Below are 20,409 nucleotides of genomic sequence, written 5' to 3'. Positions count from 1 at the left end.
GCCGAGGCTAGTAATGTGCGAAAAAGTTGCCTCATTGTCAAGACTTGAATAGAAGTATATGAATAATAAACCTAAATCAATCGGCCGAGGCTAGTAATGTGCGAAAAAGTTGCTTTATTGTCAAGACTTGAATAGAAGTATATTGTGATATATTTGTGTCGAATATTATAGATAACTGAATAATAAACCTAAATCAATGGCTAAGTATTTCGGATGATATTTTATTATTTATTTTGAGTTGTCCCTATGAATCTTTGAAACATTTTTTTAAAATTTTAAAACATAAATCCTCCTAAAACTAAAATTTGGAAATAATTACTAAAATTTAAGGAGACACCATTTTTTAACATTACTATTACTATATTATATTACTAGATCTAGCTCTAGTCTAGGTCGATTTTACGTACCATAAAATCATAAAAAAAAAAACGAATTTTATTCATGTCAACTCAACAATTACAATGTGATGGAATGATTCACTTCAACTTGTTGGCCTCCATTTTAATAAAGTTATTTTATTTAATTTAACCTAACCTAACCTCTAAGACCTACCTAAGTCTAGGCCCTAGATCGCCTAGGGCCTACTCTAGTCTACAAAACAGTACAGTACACTGTACAGTACAGTTAACTAACTTGAGTTAACACAGGACAGATAAACTGATAAATTAAAAACAAGTCAAGACTCAGTGTTAGTGTTACTAACAAAAATTTACTCCCAGTGGTCTCCACTTGATCATCGCAAATTCAACAGCAGCTCCCATACAGAAAAACAGTGGCATAAATCTGTAAACCCCTAACCTTTTACCAGGCCATTTATCAATACATGTTTTCAGCACTCGGTCTAGTTTATCCATTGACGTCTTAGTCTTAAATGAAGGTTATCTCATTTTCGAACAACAGCATGTAAACTTGTCGCTTTTTTTCGTTTTTAATATTTATAAGTAGAAAGTAACGGATAAATGCATGCAATGTCACAAATAATAATGTTACAAATTATATTAATTCTTCCAGACTTTTTTCTACGGAGGGGGGGGGGGGGGGATACTTGATATTTTTTTTTGGGGGGGGGGGGAGGCGGTCTACATTTTCCAGGGGGGCGGACGGCGGACACTAGATCTAGTAAAAGTATATATTTACTATATAAATCTCGTTCGGGGAGGAGGGGGGGGGGGCTCGTCCCCCCCACCTCGAAAAGATGCCTGGAAGAAACTCTGAATTAAGTCTGTTATAGTGCGCCCCCGGAAAGTTTTAAGTACTCCGCAGAGAAAATGGTCTGAAAGAAACTCCGCTCCCCTCATTGCCACGGAAACGCCACTGTATAGCTATATAATTAGTAACATAACATATGACTACATCATTACATTTAAAGAAAATTAGGCCTATGTTTAATTCGTTTTGGTAATTCAAAAAAGCATATATTTATCACAAAGGTTTATTTAAATCTATATATATTTCAAAAGAGTAGGTGAAGGGGTTTACACTCTAGTAAACTTTAGTTAACCAACTCGGGTCAAGGTCCATTAGACTAGATCCGTCACACGTCGTCACAAAACGCCTGCCCCTACCCCCTAAAATAACGTCACACCTCAGCCTACAACCTCCCTCAAAATTGCTGTTGAATTTTTCTTAAAACATCGATATTTTTCCTAAATCTTGTCAGAACTCTGTCAACATACAGTATTTTGATCCTATTGCAATTTATTAAAACCGTTTTCTAAAACGCGAAATAACAGGCTAAAATTCTTTTTAACTTTGCTTTTTTATATTGCAAAAAAGTGACGTCAGACCATCTGAAATTACGGACCCCCCCCCCCCCCCCCCACGATCGAGTGTAACGTCATTTATGGACGACCCCTGTACCACAGCTAGATCATAGAAGATTGTTTATTTTTTTAATAAGTAAATACAATAGTAAAATTACACTTTTGAATTTATTTTATAACAGAATTTTGTCTTTCCGTCTTATTCAGGTAAATTTTAAATTTTAACTAACGCTTCTTTCTTCCCCCCCCCCCTTCCCCCACTCCTCCCACTCTTAGCCTTAGCGACACAGCAGTTCATTCGATATTGGTAGGTCTATCAATTAAAGACAATTTATTACCATTTGAGTATTTTAGCCTATATCATTAATTGTTTTGTGTATTGCCAGCCTACTAGATCTAAATCTAATAATTTAACTAACAGAGTTTACATAAATTAATTTTAACACCTTGTCTAGATTCTAACCGATTACGTCATTTGTTTACGTCTTAGGTCAGAGTATGAGGTAAAAGTTTTCTAGGAAATTATGATGAAAAAAATCCGAGATTAAAGGCTGTTGCTCGTAAATTTTAAACTCCACTAATTTCAAATAAAATTATACCACAAAAAAACAGGATTTTTTTCCCTACACATTGATACCAATTTTGTGTCTCTAGCTTAATTAGGAGCTAAGATATGGCCTTTTAAAAATTTGTGGGCGTGGCTAAAACAGCTTAGACCTTCGTCATTCAATTCAATGTTACATAAACAAAAAAGTTGGCACCGATGGTTTTTTCATTGCATCATCACGGATTCGCATTTTTCGAAAAATTAAAAAATTATAATTGTATTGCATCATCCCAGATTCGCATTTTTTGAAACTATAAAATTAAAAAATTATAATAAAGTTTATTATAATAAAAGTGGACTGGAAGTGATTTAACAGATTAAAATATTACTATTACTCGGTGTAAAAACTATCAACGTGTCGTAAGTTTAAAATAAAACTAGATCTAGATTTATTGATATTTAATACTTTAAAATAAATACTTGTACTACTATTTACAATTAGAGACGAGCACTAGCATAGTGGAGTGGACCTACACATACGACATTGTTGAATTCATCAAGTAGCAGCTGGCTGCATTTACGATACTTACTTCCACCCCCCCCCCCCATCTTGTGTACTTGTTATCAGGAGCCCATAATAAAATTATTTATAAAACAAAATAAACAGAAAACAGCTGTAAAAGTGTGTACTAGTTTTCATTTATTATGAGTAAACTAATGTAAATTATAAAAATGTGTTAACAATTTTTCAAGTATAGAATAAGATTATTAATATTAAATTACAGTTATTTACATTAATTGTAAATTTGTCTAATAAAATTATAATACACAAGTTGCTTTTGGAGCACAGAAATTACACAGCTCCCTATTAAATGTAGCTTTTTTTTTAATAATCTTAGATAAACATAGAACAATTCCACCATCAACATTTGTGAAGAAACATGATAAATCCACAATTAACATTTGCATGAAGAAATAAATCAGCAATCAACAATAGCTTGAAGAAACATAAATCCACTATCTACATTAGTGTGAAGAAACAAATCTACAGTACACGACATCAGGCGACATTGACATCAGACAACATCAGCAACTCCTCGTCACTTGATCTATGCAACATCAGCAACTCCTCATCACTTGATCTATGCAACATCAGCAGCTCCTCATCACTTGATCTATGCAACATCAGCAGCTCCTCATCACTTGATCTATGCAACATCAGCAGCTCCTCATCACTTGATCCATGCAACATCAGCAACTCCTCATCACTTGATCTATGCAACATCAGCAGCTCCTCATCACTTGATCTATCTGAAGAAAAAAAAATAGTATTAATTATCAAGTATTTAACATTAAAGTTTTGGCTTTAAGTAAATTTACTATTTAATATATTCCTTGACTTCAGTGTATGCTGGAAAAAAATTTAAATGCCATATTAATTTTCTTAGACCACTTAGTGCTAAAACAATTTTCCAAAGTATCAATTATTTTTACTCTATAGAAACTATTAGCACATCTGAGTTAAAGAAATACATGTTTTTAAAGGTGTTAGTACTTGAGTGATCAAACTGTAAAAGAAAATAAGTTTAAATTAGTTTTGACAAACATTTTGAAGCACACTTCTGATTCTAGCAGAATTCAATTACCCTGAAAAATAAGCTAAGCAATTAAATTGTACAATTTTTTTTACATTATATAAACAACACTTTAAAAATTATAAACATTGTTAGTATTAGTTTTAAAAATTAGTTCACACAATTCAGAGCATGCATTTTCAGTAACAATTTATAAAAACACTCTAATGTTTAAAAAATAAAGTTAATTTGTAAACTAAATATATAAAAAAATACTCTTAAAACTGATTAGCTAATATTCAGAAAGAAACTCAAGATTCCTGTGAAGCAAGTCAACAACCAGTGATTCTGCCAGATGGCTAAAATACTCAGCATCATCCTCATCCTCCGACCAGTAACTGATGGTGTAGACAGCTGACTTCTTTTTTGGTGCTGGCACCCTTTCAATAATCCTTCCATTGTATTGGGACACACCCTGATCATCCAGCTCCCACTTATGAGTCAGCTGAACACCAACCAGATCTTCACCAGCCAAAATTCTAGACAGAAATGGTCTCTGCTTTCTATCAACAGCAGCAAAAATAGGCTCTTCAACAGAAACATTTTTGTCACACATAGCCTTGCGGACAGCAGTCTGAAGCTTTTTCCTTTCAAGCTTTTCTTGCTTTTCCTTCAAGTCCTTCATGCGTGACAAAATGTCCCTATCTATTTGCTGCTGCAACAGAATGCAGGCTTTCCTTATCTGGGCTCCCCTATGCATCGCGAAGGTAACCAGTTTCATCTGCTCTGGAACAGACTTTTGATCCAGCCACTTAAGTGTGCCATTCACACTTGCCTTTAACTTAGAGTCCATGAAACCAACTGACACATTTGGGGAACGCCTGATAAGGTAGTCTGCAATGCCGAGACACCTTTCTGAAAAAATATTGTGAGGTGGCGCAGAACTGGTGGCATCCAACATCTCACTTGTGGGGTTGGAAAGATCTCCAACCAGATACCTCTCCAGCTGTCGCACCAAGACAGACTCAGTAGAAGTCAACAATGCTTTCATGACTTCATTAAACAGAGTGCTGTTCTGCTCCTGCCGAAGAGCTTCCAAAGTTCTGTCCACCTCCAGATGTTGTCCAAACACATCAAAGTTAGTTGTCAGTACACCTTCGGGATTACTCTTTAACCTCTCAATTTCTTTCATAGCATACTGGAACTCTGATACCTAAAACAATTGGAGACAATCAATCAACTGTGTCAAAAATACATCAGTAAATAAAAAATACATCAGTAAATAAAATTTATATTTATTGTAGGGATAAAAGTGTTTACTTACAAAAGCCAGATTTGACCGCCGCATTGCATTCTTATAAATCAACTTCATCCAAGGGCCAGAGATCAATTTCCCAATCAGCCCGAGTGCTTGCAGCTGCACGAGAACCTCAGGTTTCTTCAGATCAGCAAGCAGTTGAGTGCAGACTTTGGTTGTTTTTCTAATAAAAAATAAATAAATTGGTAAACAGTTTGTATAATTTAAATTTGCAAGTAACAAAAAGGTATAAAAATTGTATAATTACCCAACAAGATATCCTGTTAGCAAGTTCTTGTACTGAATAACAACCCCAGCCATACGAAACAACAGATGAAGTCGATTTCCAACGTAACGGACAAATGTTCCAGCAGCCACATCGTTCTCTTTCAGGTGAGCCTTGAATGAGGCAGGTTCTCCATGAAAACTGTACCTGAAAATAAAAGAGGGCAGATGTAATTAGAATCTAGCAAAAAATGTGCAAAGAATAACATTTAGAAAATTAAAAATGAATTGAAGTCCTGTGGATGGTGAAGATAATTAAAGCTGAAATAAACATTGTATTTAAAGTACAAATTAAAATTTAAAGAGTAGTCTAAAACTTAGCTGAAAATTTGCAAAAGTACATAATAATATATAAAATTAGAAATAAATTGAATGCTGTAAGAGAATGGTGAAAATTAAGACAAGAAAGCTCAAATAAACATTGAATTGAAAGTACATAATTTAAAATTGACTAAAAAATTATTATGTATAAAAGGACATACCTTAACTTGGAAACATTCACAATGACCCCTACCGCTGTAGCTACACTCTTACCACTAGATGATGATACCTTAAACCTCTTGTCCAAGTCTGAACAGCACTCCCTCGCTTTCGTTGCCACACTGTCTAACGGGTGTATGTTGCACTTCAGTTGGATCAACTGCATATCCAGCTCACTCTGCAACATTTCCAATACACATGTGTTTACCGCCGCCCTGTCCGTCACGCTGCAAGTACACTTATCTTTAAACATCGACAGCACCTCAACAAATGGCAGGCCAGTGTAGTCACTGTAAACAGAGGCCACTTCCTTCATGGAAGAAATAATGTGGCCCGCATAGTCTACAGCTCTACCACTGGCTACTCTCGCAGTCGAAATCACAAAGTCTTCTGTAGCTGGCTCCATGGTAGCTCCCTCACTGGCTCCTATGGCAGGTGGAATCACTAAGTCTTCTGTATCTGGCTCTGTGGAAACAGAAAAAGTATTAAGATGTTTATCTGCTTTGGTGGTAGCATCAAATTTTATACAAGCAGACTTACAGTTTTGAAGGGCCTCTCCTACTTGAATCAAAGCAAGGACTCCGGGTTCATGAGCCATCCGGGATATGCTTGAGTAGTGGGGCATCTTCAGGGTGCCTTTGCCGACTGCTTCTGCAATGTATTCTGCCAACTGGCCAACATTTCGAACAGGAACATTTTTCAAAAGAGACTCATACGTTACCTTTCTTACCTTTAAATCAAACTTACCAATATCTGTCACTTCCTCATCCTGGCTAGCATCTACCAATGCATCATAATCTTCAATTAGCTTGCTGTTCTCTGCTTCTAAGCTATGCATCTTGGCTGCAAAATGGTTCTTCTCAGTAATCAGGTCGTCAATCTCTTTTAGAAGCTTACTATTCTCAGCCACCAGTCTGTCGTGCCCTTCCATCAACTTGGCTGTTTCACTCTTGTATTTGGATTGCCATTCATGGATGTCTTGAAGATGTTGCTGCGTAAGAACCTGAAACTTTTTCTGCAATTTTGACAGTTTAATTTTAGTAATCATTAAATTCTTACCTCGATCGTCCAGTCCAGCTTGTGGAGAAGAAACGTTAACACTTGCCTGTCTTGACTGCAGATTTTTTTCTCTCTCCTGCATATACTTTGTCTTCCAGCTTTGAACCTGCACATGCTTCCTCTGCAATGATCTGGTCAAGTTTCTAACTTTAAGTGATTTCATTGTTTTAAGATCAAGTTTAAGTTTCTTAATCACACGTTTTAACCGAAGAATAGCTTGATTTTTAATAACACACCTAGAACACCTCTTACCTCTGAAGTCATAAGACTTTACCTGACTGCTTTTGTTACTTCCTTCTGTGGTTGAAGACATCTCTACACTGCGGTCAGCACCAATACAATAATTGTGTTCATCCATGCGTGCTACATGAAGAGTACTACCTGTGGAAAAAGCTTCATTATGCAAATCATCAACACCCATACTTACATCACTTGTGACAAAACCTTGATTCAAAATCAAATTCTCCTCAGCAGATGTTGACAGACTTTCAATAGTACTCACTTCCTCCGTCACTAAACTTTCACTTGGATCTTGCTCAACATCAGCTGAAGGACCTGCAATGATACTTACATTACCTCCCACAACAAACCTTTCACCTAACAACTCAGCCTCCATAGTTGTGGAATGCAAATCCTCCTGAGCCATGGGTTGAACACAAAAAGGGCTGTACAGGATTTCAACCAGCCTATTCCAGTCGCGAGCCCCAGTTTTTCGAAGCCGCTTAGTCTCAATCGTAAGCTTTTTAACTGCATATGCAATCCTTCGTAGACCTGCCACATCGTGCACATTACACAAATGCTGCTGCACTGCCAACTGCCTACTAATTTGTGCTACAGGAGTGGTACTGGAATAATGAACCTGGCGTGCAACATATCCATTGAGCAATGGAAGTGATGGTTCTAAAAAACCCTCAAGCAGGCCTGTATAACTGGAAACAGATTCCATAATTTAGTTCTAAACTTCAATTAAAATAAACAAAAAATTATAGACATATATGTTAAGGAATAACCTGAAGTTAAAATAAATAAATCAAGATAACAAAAAATTAATTTAATTAATTTTTAGGTAGATTTGTTGTAATATATAAATTAAAGACAGTAGGCCTAAGTATAAAGTAATTACTGGATTCTAATAAATAAATGAAACAGTTTGAAGTAACAAATGTCAAAATCAATTTAAAATTAAAATAGAAGAACTAATCACACCTATTAATAAATTAGAATATCTAGCACACTGTTGAAAATTTGATTATATCTATACTACTATTCTATACTATCCAGGCCTATACCTTCTGATTTTAATAGTCCTACTGTAATTAAAATTAAATTTAAATAGTCTCTAATTTTAGGAGAGTATGGGAAATTTATACTTATCTTATACTTATATTCTTCTTTTGTCTATTTTACAAATATTCTAGATGAAGAATTATTTAGACGGGCTTGTCTCTAGATCTAGCTAAGTGTGTACTTAGCTAGAGTCCTATTTTAATATTAATGTAGACTAGTCTGAAAATGAAAAAGTGAAAGAAAAATAATTGATATGCGCAAAGTATTGCTATATTTTTTAAAATGTGCATTCTAGGCCTAGATCTATTATAAATTATCTAGAATATATTTAAGAATCTAGACTAGATCAAGAATATATTTATATAGGCCTATAGTTAGTATTATATACTATATTGGCCCAACTATTAATATTAGATCTACTAGGCCCTATATATATATTATATACTAGCCCTAGGCCTATATACTATCTATAGAAGAATAAACTAGGCTAAACAACTTTTAAAGATCTATTTTATCTAGATCTAAATCTAGATCTAGATCTATCTAGATTTTAGAATACATAATGATAATAGTAATAGAATCTAGATCTAGATCTACTTGTTCTAAATTCTAATGGGCCCTACACGTAAAAGTAAATTTAACAAAATTAATTCAATAACTCATATATAAAATGTAACATTTAGGCCTAAGTCCTAAGGATAATAAACTATAAAAGTAATGTCTAATTATTAGGCTAGAAAAGGTTTCAGTTTCAATTAGGCCCCTACCATTAATCTAATAATATATGATTATGAACGCATACTATTACTAAATCTAGATCTAGATTTAGTACAAACAGCTGTAAAAAAAATGCGATACTACGAGATTTTAATAATGTTTTAATAACTAAGAAATGGCGCGAAATTAAGGCTCTCTCGCGGACAGCCTTCCTAGGCTTGCGGACCATTGAAATCGTAATTTTAAAATATAGGTTAATTTTACAAGACCCAATTATTATTCTCATCAACATTTAGGCATCTCTTTCTAAATATTAAGTACTTTATTATTTATAGACTCTTACCTTATATTTCAGCACATTGCTCCTCTGTAAGATAATAAACGAGATCCAAAAATTAAAATAGGCTTGGAATCTAAATCCTCTTGAGGTTAAAACAAAGATGCGCACGGCGACATGCGTAGATCAGGTGTGCTGTGGTAGCGCCTTAAGCGACACGGCCCTAAATAGCCATGGTCAACCGGAAACATGGAATTTAGGTTCAAGGTACAGCCATGATTACCATGGCAACAAAGGTCACGGCGCAAGCTGCGCAACTCGCTATAATAAGATCTATCTAGATCTAGGCCTAGAACTAGTGCTGTGGATAGTTTAACCACAGGTAGATTCTAGATCTAGTCTAGAGACTAGAGAGTATTCTAGAGTCTAGATCTAATCTAGATCTAGATGATCTTGAACTTATACTAATATCCTACTTTAGGCCTATAATATAGATTCTCTCTAGATGTAGCTATGGATTCTCTGATTCTGATTAACTTACATTTACTACTTTACCTAGATCTAGTCTAGATCTAGATCTAGACATCTAGAAGAATCTAGTAACTTACGATTACTCAGATTAGATTCTACCACTCTTACTGCCGTCTGAACTCTTACTCTCTTAGTAATAGATCTAGATCTAGATCTAGTCTTGTCTTAGACACTGCTGTAGAGAGTGAGGTCTCACTCAGGGCAGTCAGGGTGGAAGAGGTTGGAGGGTTGAATTAAGACACATAGCCTTGAAAAAGTCATGTGTTTTATTACTAGATCTAGATCTATTTATTTTATTAGTATTACTGTCTATTAGTAATACACAATGAGAAGTTTTCTAGACGGTCTAATAAATAAATATTAAATCGATCTAAAAATAAATTTTATTAAATAACATTTAGCCTAATATTAGTAATTACTAACATAACTATTAGATTCTATTATTTAGTAATTAGAGAGTATTAACATAACAGCTAAAGATATTTTGGTAATCTATCGTTTTGGGTACGTAAAATCGCCCGCGATTTGTAATGTGAAAAACAGGTGACTCCTTAAATTTTAATAATTATTTCACATTTTGAGGAAGATTTATGTTTAAAAAAATTCAAAAATGTTTCCTTGATTCATTTATGTACCTGTTTTTAAACAATTGAATTAAAACTTTTCCGTAATAAATGAAGACTAGCGATGTTTCCAACAGATGTAACCATGCACATTTACTCAGCCATCTTGTCTAAGTTTTATTTTTATAAGCTTTTAGCGCCAGATTCAGGGGGAAGCCACTCTATTTTACAAATGGCTGCTGTTTATATAGCAAATCTTGCTCTCAGACACTGCTGTTTAAAGTTAATTTCTGGCCTATATCGATATATTTAGCCATTGATTTAGGTTTATTATTCATTTATCTATAATATTTGACACAAACATATCACAATATAGAATCTACTTCTATTAAAGCCTTGACAATGAGGTAACGTTTTCGTACATAAATAGCCGCGGGCGATTTTACGTACCCAAAATGATAGATTACCGATATTTTTATTTAGGCTGATGTAGGCTACTACATTAACTTAAATTTGGGGCATTAAAAATTTCATTATTTTAAAAGGTTTTATTCTACAAAAATTTAGAAAAGCTGAATGCCAAAATCCACACAAATGCAAACAAATCCATGATCTGATACAGTTTTTACTACTATGGCACAATTGGAAAGTCTACCAACTGGACAGCCAAAAAAGCAAGTATAATATACTATATTTATATAGCATTAGATCTACAAGTTTTTTTTATTAATACCCTGCTTACATAAAGTTTACAGCAAATAGGTTAATAAAGAAAAAATTGATTCAGTGGTCAAGAGGACCGCTTTAAAGTTAAAAAATTAAATGGAGTTTAACATTACTTTTGAAGGGAAAGCCACTGCCAGCAGTATGAGATGACAGTAAACAAGACTCAGTGGCCCATAATCTACAGCTCTGAATACAATATAGGTTTCTGTGGCCTGGAAAAGCTGCATCCTTTTGATGCTGGTAAATGGGGGAGAATATTTGAATTCTTAAAAAGTAAGTTTTGTAAATACTTTTTCACCTGATGTATGTAATTATAGTCCATATTATTATCAACATTAGATAAGTTTACTATTTTACTGTGACTTGTCCATTATATAGTTTAAACAACAAAAATATGAGATAAAAAATCCTTAGTAAATAAAAATTCATAGAATTTTTTTTTATATTAAATGAAATGTAAATAGTACTATTAGATTTAAGTGCTTAGAGCTAAGGGTTCCCAACCTGTGGGTAGTGATCACCAGGGTGCCAACTTACATAGTAAACTTTTGAAAAATTTGACATTTCAAATTTGACCATCAAAGAAATGAGAGGCCAGAATGCTTATTGTGCCAAGTAGTTCTCAGTCATAACTCTTTGAAACCTTCAAGACTCACATGTTGCTTAAAGACAAAGTTGGTTGTATCGTTTCATACTTTTGAAACAGGTGCAGAAATGTTGAGGGATGATACAATTGTTGAGCCAATGGAGGCAAACGAAGAGGAACTTTTGTTTGTTCACAGTGCCAAGTATTTGAGTAGTTTAAAGGTAAGAGTTTTAAAATTACAGTTGTGGAAATTGTTAAGAGTTTAGTTAAATCATTCAAAGATTTACTGTTGCAACATTTTTAATCCCACTAGCACATGTACGCATTAGCTGCACTAAACTACATGGGTTAAAGCTATACTCTTCTCCTATTCCAATGTTGTGATGCCATTAAAAATATACACAAGGTAGTCTGTTAGAGAAAATTTTCAGCAATTCCTAATATTCCTTAACTACCAGATTCTTATAATATTTGTGTACTTATCTAATTTGATTTAACTCGAGGGCTAACCTTTTTTTCTTTTTAAATTAGGTTTAGCTGAAAACTATTTTATTTTACTCAATTCATAAAATTTTTAATTTTTTCTATTTTACAAATTTAGTATTTATTGATTAAAGATGTATCCTTCCAAAATTATGTAATATTCTTTTGTTATTATTTTTTCTGTCAATTTAATTTAAAGTTATTTAAAACCAATATTTCATGACAACAAGTAAATAAATTTGTTTGAACAGTCAAAATGAAATGCAATTAAGCATGCTAATTAAAATATTCTTTTTTCTGTGCTACAAATTTAATTAATATATGAACAACTCATTTTCAAATTAATTGAAACCTATACAATAGTTTTTTTTAAAAGTGTTAGAAGATAATCGTTGTTTCATTTTTTTAAAAGTGTCATTAGATAATAACTTTATTAACATCAAAGATCTCCCTTGTAATCTCTAGCTGACTAATATTGTGGAAGGGATAACTGAGGTACTACCTGACTATTGTTACCACTGCTTTGTTTATTGCTTTGTTTTCTGTGTGACTATGTATTCTTCAGTTCTCTGTTGTAGAGTAAAATCCTTCTTACTTCACAATTTAAACAGCATTTGAATTATTATTTTTTTGCTCTGTTCATTAATAATGAGAAATATTTAGGATTTGAACAAAGTCATCATCTTTGCTTTTTAATAGAAAGCTTACATTAGAAATTTGGTGTTTTTTTTTAATGTAGATCAGTGTAATTTTCAATATAACTTTGCAAATGCTGCTTTATTATCAAATTCTCAACAAACAGAAGTAAACTGTTCAATATTTTTTTAAAAACAGTATTTTGTTTTTCACAACAGAGTAGAACATTTTTACTAATTTATAATCTTGATCAAATTACCTCTTTTTAAAATGTTGAATCAAATATACATAGTTTAAATTTCATGTTAGTTGCTTTTAACTTTTTAAGTGGATCACATTTGATTTATAAACAAAATATCTTAGAAATAAAATATATTTTAGTTAGAACAAAGAAGGACTGTGCTTTATTTATTTTCTCTAGCCTTATAACAAGAAATTTTTAAATGTTATTTGCTAATTATTGGTACAAATTATTTGCTTTTGTGTTTGTAATTAAAATAATCTTACGTGTGTAGGGAAATAAAATTTTGGATGGATACATCATGCTAAATTAAAAAATAACATATATTGTAGACCCAAGCTTTGTTACGACCAAGCTCATTTTATGTAAGTTTAGCTATGTTATCCATCTATGTTATCCTCATCCTTAAAGGTTTTGATCCTGATCAATTTTAGTTTTTTGGTGAAGTTAACTTAGACACAAACAGTGGAAAAAAAAACAATCATATGTATTCTCTTTGATCTTGCTGCTCTGCCCACACTAGGGTTGATTTGATTGGGATATTACTGTAGAAACACAAAAATAGTGCTAGTACCATTATATTTTACACTCAGCTATTTTATCAAATCACAGTAGTTTAATGTTTATGTTATAAAGTTACTTCATTATGTGAGACATTACTGTAGGAACAAAAATATTGCTAGTACCGTTATATTTCAATTCTCAGCAATTATATCATATCTCACTAGATTATGTTATAAAGTTACTTTTTTATGTGGGACATTACTCTAGAATCACAAACTTTGCTAGTACCTTTATATTTCAGTTTTCTGCTATTATATCAAATCTCACTAGGTTAGTGTTATGTTATAAATTTTCTTTTTTATGTGGGATATTACTCTAGAATCACAAACACAGATAGTACCTTTATATTTCAATCCTCAGCTTATATGTTAAATCACACTATGTTAATGTTATGTTATGAAGTTACTTTTTTTATGTGGGACATTACTGTAGAATCACAAACACAGCTAGTACCTTTATATTTCTAATATTTAAATTCTCAGTTGTTCTTGCTACCCACACTGAGATTGGTGTCATGTCTTCATGTAATACAATTACTTCTTTCAGTGGAGCTGGACTGTGGCCGGAATAACAGAAGTGCCCCCTGTGGCTTTACTGCCAAACTTTTTAGTCCAAAGAAAAGTGTTGCGACCTTTTCGCTTTCAAACAAGTGGAACAATTATGGTATGCCTTTTTCTTTTTTTTAAATAGCCATAAGACGATTATTTTCTGTTCCTACAGATAACTACATTCTTTTTAGTCTAATTTAATCATTTGTGTATTTTGTTTAAAGCAACTCCTCGTTAACTTATGTTTTGTATAATTAAAAGTTAATATTTCTCATGATGCAATGTGTTTAGGCTACTGTTAATGAGATTAAAATTTTGGTTCTAAACCAACCAGGCAGGAAAGCTGGCAATGGAGCGTGGCTGGGCCATCAACATTGGTGGAGGATTTCATCACTGTTCCAGTGAGAGAGGAGGGGGATTTTGTGCTTACGCCGACATCACCCTGTCCATAAAATTTGCCTTTGAGAAGATTGAGGGTGTGTCCAAGGTGATGATAATAGACCTGGATGCTCATCAGGTAAAAAAATTTACTGTTTTTTTTTTACTGTGAATTTTTAATCTTTTCTAGCCTACATATAGCTTTTTAGAGAATTTGATGTTAGTTTTTAAAATTTGACAAACTTTTTAAAAAATTATGTTTTATTTTTAACTTAGGGTAATGGCCATGAGAGGGACTTTATGGACGATGAAAGAGTATACATCCTAGATGTCTATAACAGGGATATTTACCCACATGATGGGTTCGCCAAACGTAAGATTCTTATGCAATTTATTATAATTGACTGTTATAAGTAGAAAATAAGTTTATAAAAATATTAACAAAGTGATATTGTATTATATTATTTTATGTGCTTTTTTCAGGTGCCATTAAGCGTAAGGTGGAAATAAGATGTTTCACAGATAATGAGCGTTATCTCAATGCTGTGAAAAGGTAAGAACTACTAATATTTTATTTACATATTTAAAAAACATAAATTTAGCTCATAGGTTGAAATAAGTCTCTTGATACACTACCAATTTACGGATTATACATCGTGTTTGAATATTTAAAAAAAAAATAGAAGACAGTTTGGTATGGAATTTTTTTTCATTTATTGTAATATGTGTGGTTAACTTCTTTTATATTTGCTAATATAATTATTTCCAAATAGTTACAAGTTTATTTTCTTCTAAAGAAATGTAGAAGACGCCTTAAAAGAATTTTCTCCTGACTTGGTTGTCTATAACGCTGGTACAGATATCTTAGAAGGTGATCCTTTAGGATCATTGTCCATAACAGCCCAAGTGAGCACTTTGTTAATTAACTAAAAATTTTTATTTCTTATCTTCTATTTTAGTATTTTTAGGCTCAATTATACTGATGACTTAGTCATTATATATTACGGTTAGTGGGAATTAACATTTAAATTTTGGACTAGTTTCTAAAGGTTTTTTAAGTGATGCTGTACAATGTATATTCTATTTTACTACAGATTTAATAAGAAATATAGTGAATTAAAATGAGACTTCATTTGCTATACCTTTTGATGTGGATATTGTTTCAGGGTATTATTGAACGAGATCAGATAGTCTTTGAAAATTGTCGCTCACGAGATATTCCAGTATTTATGGTCACCAGTGGGGGCTACTTGAAGGAAACAGCCAGAATAGTCGCAGATTCTATTTTAAATTTGAGGAAGCTGGGCCTCATTTCATGCGAAGCAGCGGAAAACGCTCCCCTGATAGATACAAGTGGTAAGCCTATAGTACTGGCTCGTCAAAATCACAAGCGTAAATGTTGTATATAGAGCTTGAAAAGGGGCTGTTTCTTTTGTTCATGCGCTTGATTGGTTAAATATGTTGGCACCTTGGACAGACTATTCATGTCACCCCTGCTGTTTATATTTATAGCGTAGGACTGTCACCTTCTTTATATAATTGGGCAGGAACATGCCCTTTTTTACCAACAGTGCAACTGTGAAAATATGTTAACTTTTTAAACAACTTCTATTAGCTTTGACACCTATTCATTGTTAGTTGTATAGTAGACCTTGTGAGTAGTAGCTTGCTAGTTTTAATTTTATTTCCTTGTTTTTTTTTTAAAAAGTAATTTGTACGACAAGACATGCTTATAAGATCGATTTAGAATGTAACAAGTTGAAACATGTTTTTTCTTTTAATAGATGTGTAAAGAGTTATTTACAAAAAAAAGGAATAAAATTGTATTTAAAAAAAAAAAATCTTTGTGATAAACTTAGATCCTTAAACATTTTAAATTTTCTTTTTATCAGTTCTGAAATTTGATCATTTTTAATGTTCGCTTTCATTATTTGTATTTATTGTTTAGTGTTGTGCTAAATTTAATTAACAATCAATAATAAGCTACCCAAAACACCCTATTAACCCAACAAGAAATAAAAAAGGCATAGTTAAATGATACATTATAATAATAAAGTTATTAAATTATTCAGATTAATCTGTAAATATAATATATTTATCTAGAAATGTCAACACTACATTGGGACCTTGATGGCCATTAGTTACTAAATTCACCAGACTTGTATTATCTGTAAGACTTTTTCTTCATAGTTTTACAAATGAAAGTTTGTTTAATGCTAGTTAATACTTTGATGAATTTCCTATTCATGTTTTAAAAAAAAAGTAATAAAAAAAAGACGAGAGAAAAAAAGTTTTCTAACATCTATACTTAGTCCATATTTTTAATAAAGTTCTAAGTATTAAGAAAAATTGCAATTATCTGCACAGCTAAGTCTTGTACTGTAATGCTGTTTTATGTTTTAATCCACTGTTTTCTACAGCTCTATGTCACAACTTGCATGTTTAGTGTGAACCTTTTGTCAAGCTTTGGTTAAGGGAGTATCTAGTGATCAGGTAAATTTGAAATATTTTTAGCTGCGTATAACTGATTGAAACTTGTGTATCTGTGTTTTCATGTTGCTTTCATTTGTTTTCTTGGTATTAGTTGTAGATCATAATGCTAGTTGATGAATTTGTTTGAAGTTATAGGCTTTACAACAGATTCCATATTTTTAAAGTATTCATAAAAAAACAACTTATTTAAACAATACTTTTTCTACTTAATATTTAAAACTTTTATACTTATTTATACTTATTTTTTAACATATAATTTATTAATTTATTTTATTTCTTCATTTTATACTTACTGATTTTCATCAAAATAATGCTAATATTTTAAAATTCTGATAATTTTAAAAAAGGCGTTTTCTATTTAACTTTTTATAACAATTAGAAAAATATCATCCACAACATCTTGATCATTTGGTTTTACATCTTTTAACACTGTTCAATAATTTATTTATTTATAAATTAACATATTGATTTTTTAAACAATTTTAATTTTGAAACCCATAAATGTAACAGTTTTCTTCATTTCTGTCTCCAGTGCCTTTAACATTCCTTCCCAGAAGCCGCAGTGATGGAGGCCTTTTTGCCAGGTTCAAACGAACATGTTTATCTCGAACATCGAATTCCAGTCAAAATATTTCAGACATGAACAGCTCTGTGGACCCAGCCACCCCCACGGACACGACAAAGAGTTTGGCAGCAGCAGTGAATGATGTATCTCCTGATGAGAATCAGTTTTAATTCCTCATTTGGGAAATGTGGGTAACAGAATTTTAGTTGCGTTGTTGGCAATTGTGTCATTTAAGGTTATCTTTAGTGTCAGTCAAAATGGAGTTTTTTAAAGCTGTGTCACTTGCATCCTCTGATGTGTTGTTAGCATTGTTTGGGCTTTTCAATTAGCATATTGAAATGGGAAATTGAAATTAATATCATTTGGCATAAAAACAAAATTAACTTTTTATTTTGGCAGTTTTGAGGGATCACTTTAAATGAACAATTTTGTCTAATCTTACATTTAGATTGATTAGAAATATAACATGATGGACAATTTAAATAATAATTAAACATTTAGATTGATTAGAAATATAACATTATGGACAATTCAAATAGTAATTGAACAATGTATTGCCTTAATAACACCTCTTGCCCTAATATGTGATATTTTAAATGTTTTAAAATGTAGTTAGAAATAGATAGAAATACATAGCATTGGGGGCTAGTGGTAGAGTGCCTGACTGCTAACCCGAAAGTCTCGAGTTCGATTCTGGGTTCAAGTTAGTATTATGTCCCTGAGTCCATCCAGCTCTGATGGGTAACTATTACTAACTCACAGTAGGGAAAGTAAAGGTGGCTGGGCATAGTCCTGACCACACTATCTCTTCATATGTAGGAGTCACAGAAACAGGTGAACTCTACTTTCCTCATGGGTCAAAAAGGGAACTATACTTTTTACATAGTATTGATATCATATAATTATAAATACTTTTAATTTAATGTCACTAGTTTTTGTTATAAAACTGAAATAATAGTTCTCGTCATAATTTTTTGTTCAGTACCTTTACTTACATTCCAGTTAAAATAAGTGTATAAATAATATAATGACCTACTTATCTTTTTTTTTACTGCTGTGATGATGAATGCTTGGATTGAGTTGTTGAGGGTTGACCTGTGATGTTCTCTATTTTATTTGATATTAATCAAACCAAAAGACAATGATATTACTGGACAATGTAAAAAGCTGTTAGCTAAATGTTGCTCATGCCGATTTTAGTTTTCAAAGTTATTTGTACAAAAAAGATATAACTTTCAATCTCCGTAGTTGAAGACATCAGTGTAAGAAAGTATTCACCATACAGCACACCTAAGGGTTGGGTCTACTTACCGGCAATCACTGTATTGACTTAATATATAATGATTCAATTATTTACTAGAGATCGGGCTTAAAATTGTTTTATCTTGTGGGAACTGAAAAGTTCACATTTTAAAACTTTAACTCAGATGAAGAGTTTGTAACAATAACTGTTATACCACCTAACATTCTATTCTTTATATTTTTATGTATGTGTATCTAATTTTTTTTTTATCCGCAATATTTATACATAAATACATAAAACATTTTACCTTTTCTCCACGATGTGATCTGTGTCTGTTTACATTTTTCTTGTATTTTATTGTTTGTTAATAAACTACTATTTTAAGATTTTAAAAAATTCTTTAAAGAGCCTTAGCTCATCTAAACTTGTCGTTTATTTGCTGCCATTTAACAAATTTTAAATTAGTATCTGAAGTAACCCCACCTAATCCTATATATCACTAGTTTATAATTGTGTAATATACATACTTTTATTTTTATCTATACAGTAATACAGATTTTAGATCTCCATCTTTATAATGAACTGTTAAGCTCAATATATATATTCACTGTATCATGAACTGTTAAGCTCCTCATATACAAATTTTAAAATCATCACTAAATGAATATGTTTTAACCCTTTCCTTATCACATGTTGAACTTGACATAACAACTTGTAAATATTAATAAAACATTGTTTTTTACATGTAGTGTTCATACATTTAGATATATAGATGTTTTAAAGCCACAGCTATTTTATTACTAAACAGCTCTGTCAGGATGAGTTTACTATTCCTTCATTAATTAATTAATAAGAACTGGCCTTTAGTTAGTTTGGATCTAACATGCTTGCAGGCTATGCTAAATTCGTTTTTGTTTGCTCACTGTGACCAAAGCCATAAACCTAATCCTGACTTAAAAAAAAAACTATATAAAATTAACACAATTCTATAGCATATTGAAGAATATGCAGTCCTCTTGAAAAAAAACTATACTTTACTGTGTTTTAAATTTTAAATGTTGTTTCATTAGATTAATCAGTATTTTTATTTGATAAATTAGATCACATTGGTTTTTTTGTTCAACACTATTTTATTAAAATCACAGGAAGAACACTTTCTATAATGTAATAAATATTTATTATTTATTCATTATTTGTAACTATAACTTAATCATTTTTTTGTGAACATTTTCTTTTTGCAGTTTGAAAATGAAAATAAAATCATGGCATATTATCTCCCTTGAATTTCGATGCATTGAATCTTGTACTTGTACATGTATGGTATGTGATGCTGATGAACTTTTTCAATAAAACTTTTTTCAGATGTAAACGTTGTTTTTATTTTGATGGTATGTGGGCGGTTTAAAGGGCAATCCCTTGTCTGATGTTGTAAATGGTACAATTCTTTGTTCAGCTCTAAATGAAATTATCTCATAATGCTAGGTAAACTATGCCAAATTATTATTACTGGCATAGCTTCATTTTAATTTCACTAGAATTATGGTTGTGTCCCTTGATAGAAAGATG

The 20,409-nt window shown here is 32.0% G+C and overlaps 2 protein-coding genes across 6 annotated transcripts; one reads left to right on the top strand and one right to left on the bottom strand.

The window, feature by feature from the left end:
- Window positions 1–4,176: 4,176 nt before the first annotated feature.
- Window positions 4,177–5,579, bottom strand: LOC131952202 (uncharacterized). The gene is made up of 3 exons (XM_059314775.1): window positions 5,450–5,579; window positions 5,209–5,365; window positions 4,177–5,097 (listed from the first exon to the last, which is right to left on the bottom strand). Exons 1-3 carry the CDS (start codon window positions 5,500–5,502, stop codon window positions 4,177–4,179), a joined length of 1,131 nt encoding a protein of 376 aa, XP_059170758.1. The 5' UTR covers window positions 5,503–5,579.
- Window positions 5,580–9,629: 4,050 nt separating this feature from the next.
- Window positions 9,630–20,148, top strand: LOC131952201 (histone deacetylase 11). Of its 5 annotated transcripts, XR_009388517.1 has the most exons (13): window positions 10,867–11,054; window positions 11,228–11,379; window positions 11,813–11,913; window positions 12,641–12,670; window positions 14,163–14,279; window positions 14,499–14,681; window positions 14,819–14,915; window positions 15,026–15,095; window positions 15,340–15,448; window positions 15,709–15,898; window positions 16,646–16,712; window positions 16,963–17,035; window positions 17,568–17,697. XR_009388517.1 is itself a non-coding variant. In XM_059314772.1 (12 exons), exons 2-12 carry the CDS (start codon window positions 11,014–11,016, stop codon window positions 17,768–17,770), a joined length of 1,293 nt encoding a protein of 430 aa, XP_059170755.1. In that variant the 5' UTR covers window positions 9,630–9,668; window positions 10,948–11,013; the 3' UTR covers window positions 17,771–20,040. The 5 variants fall into 5 exon arrangements, 4 of the variants coding, with proteins under 4 accessions (XP_059170755.1, XP_059170756.1, XP_059170754.1 ...); XM_059314772.1 differs by lacking the exons at window positions 16,646–16,712; window positions 16,963–17,035 and adding an exon at window positions 9,630–9,668 and having other exon boundaries at window positions 10,948–11,054; window positions 17,568–20,040; XM_059314773.1 differs by lacking the exons at window positions 16,646–16,712; window positions 16,963–17,035 and adding an exon at window positions 20,085–20,148 and having other exon boundaries at window positions 10,866–11,054; window positions 17,568–17,787.
- Window positions 20,149–20,409: the final 261 nt, after the last annotated feature.

The sequence above is a fragment of the Physella acuta genome, unplaced genomic scaffold (genome assembly GCF_028476545.2).
Source record: "Physella acuta isolate Inbredline_101_S28 unplaced genomic scaffold, ASM2847654v3 ptg000859l, whole genome shotgun sequence".
NCBI classification, from domain to species: Eukaryota; Metazoa; Mollusca; class Gastropoda; family Physidae; genus Physella; species Physella acuta.
The sequence above is the reverse complement of the archived record's forward strand: the minus strand, read 5'-3'. Positions and strand labels throughout refer to the sequence as shown.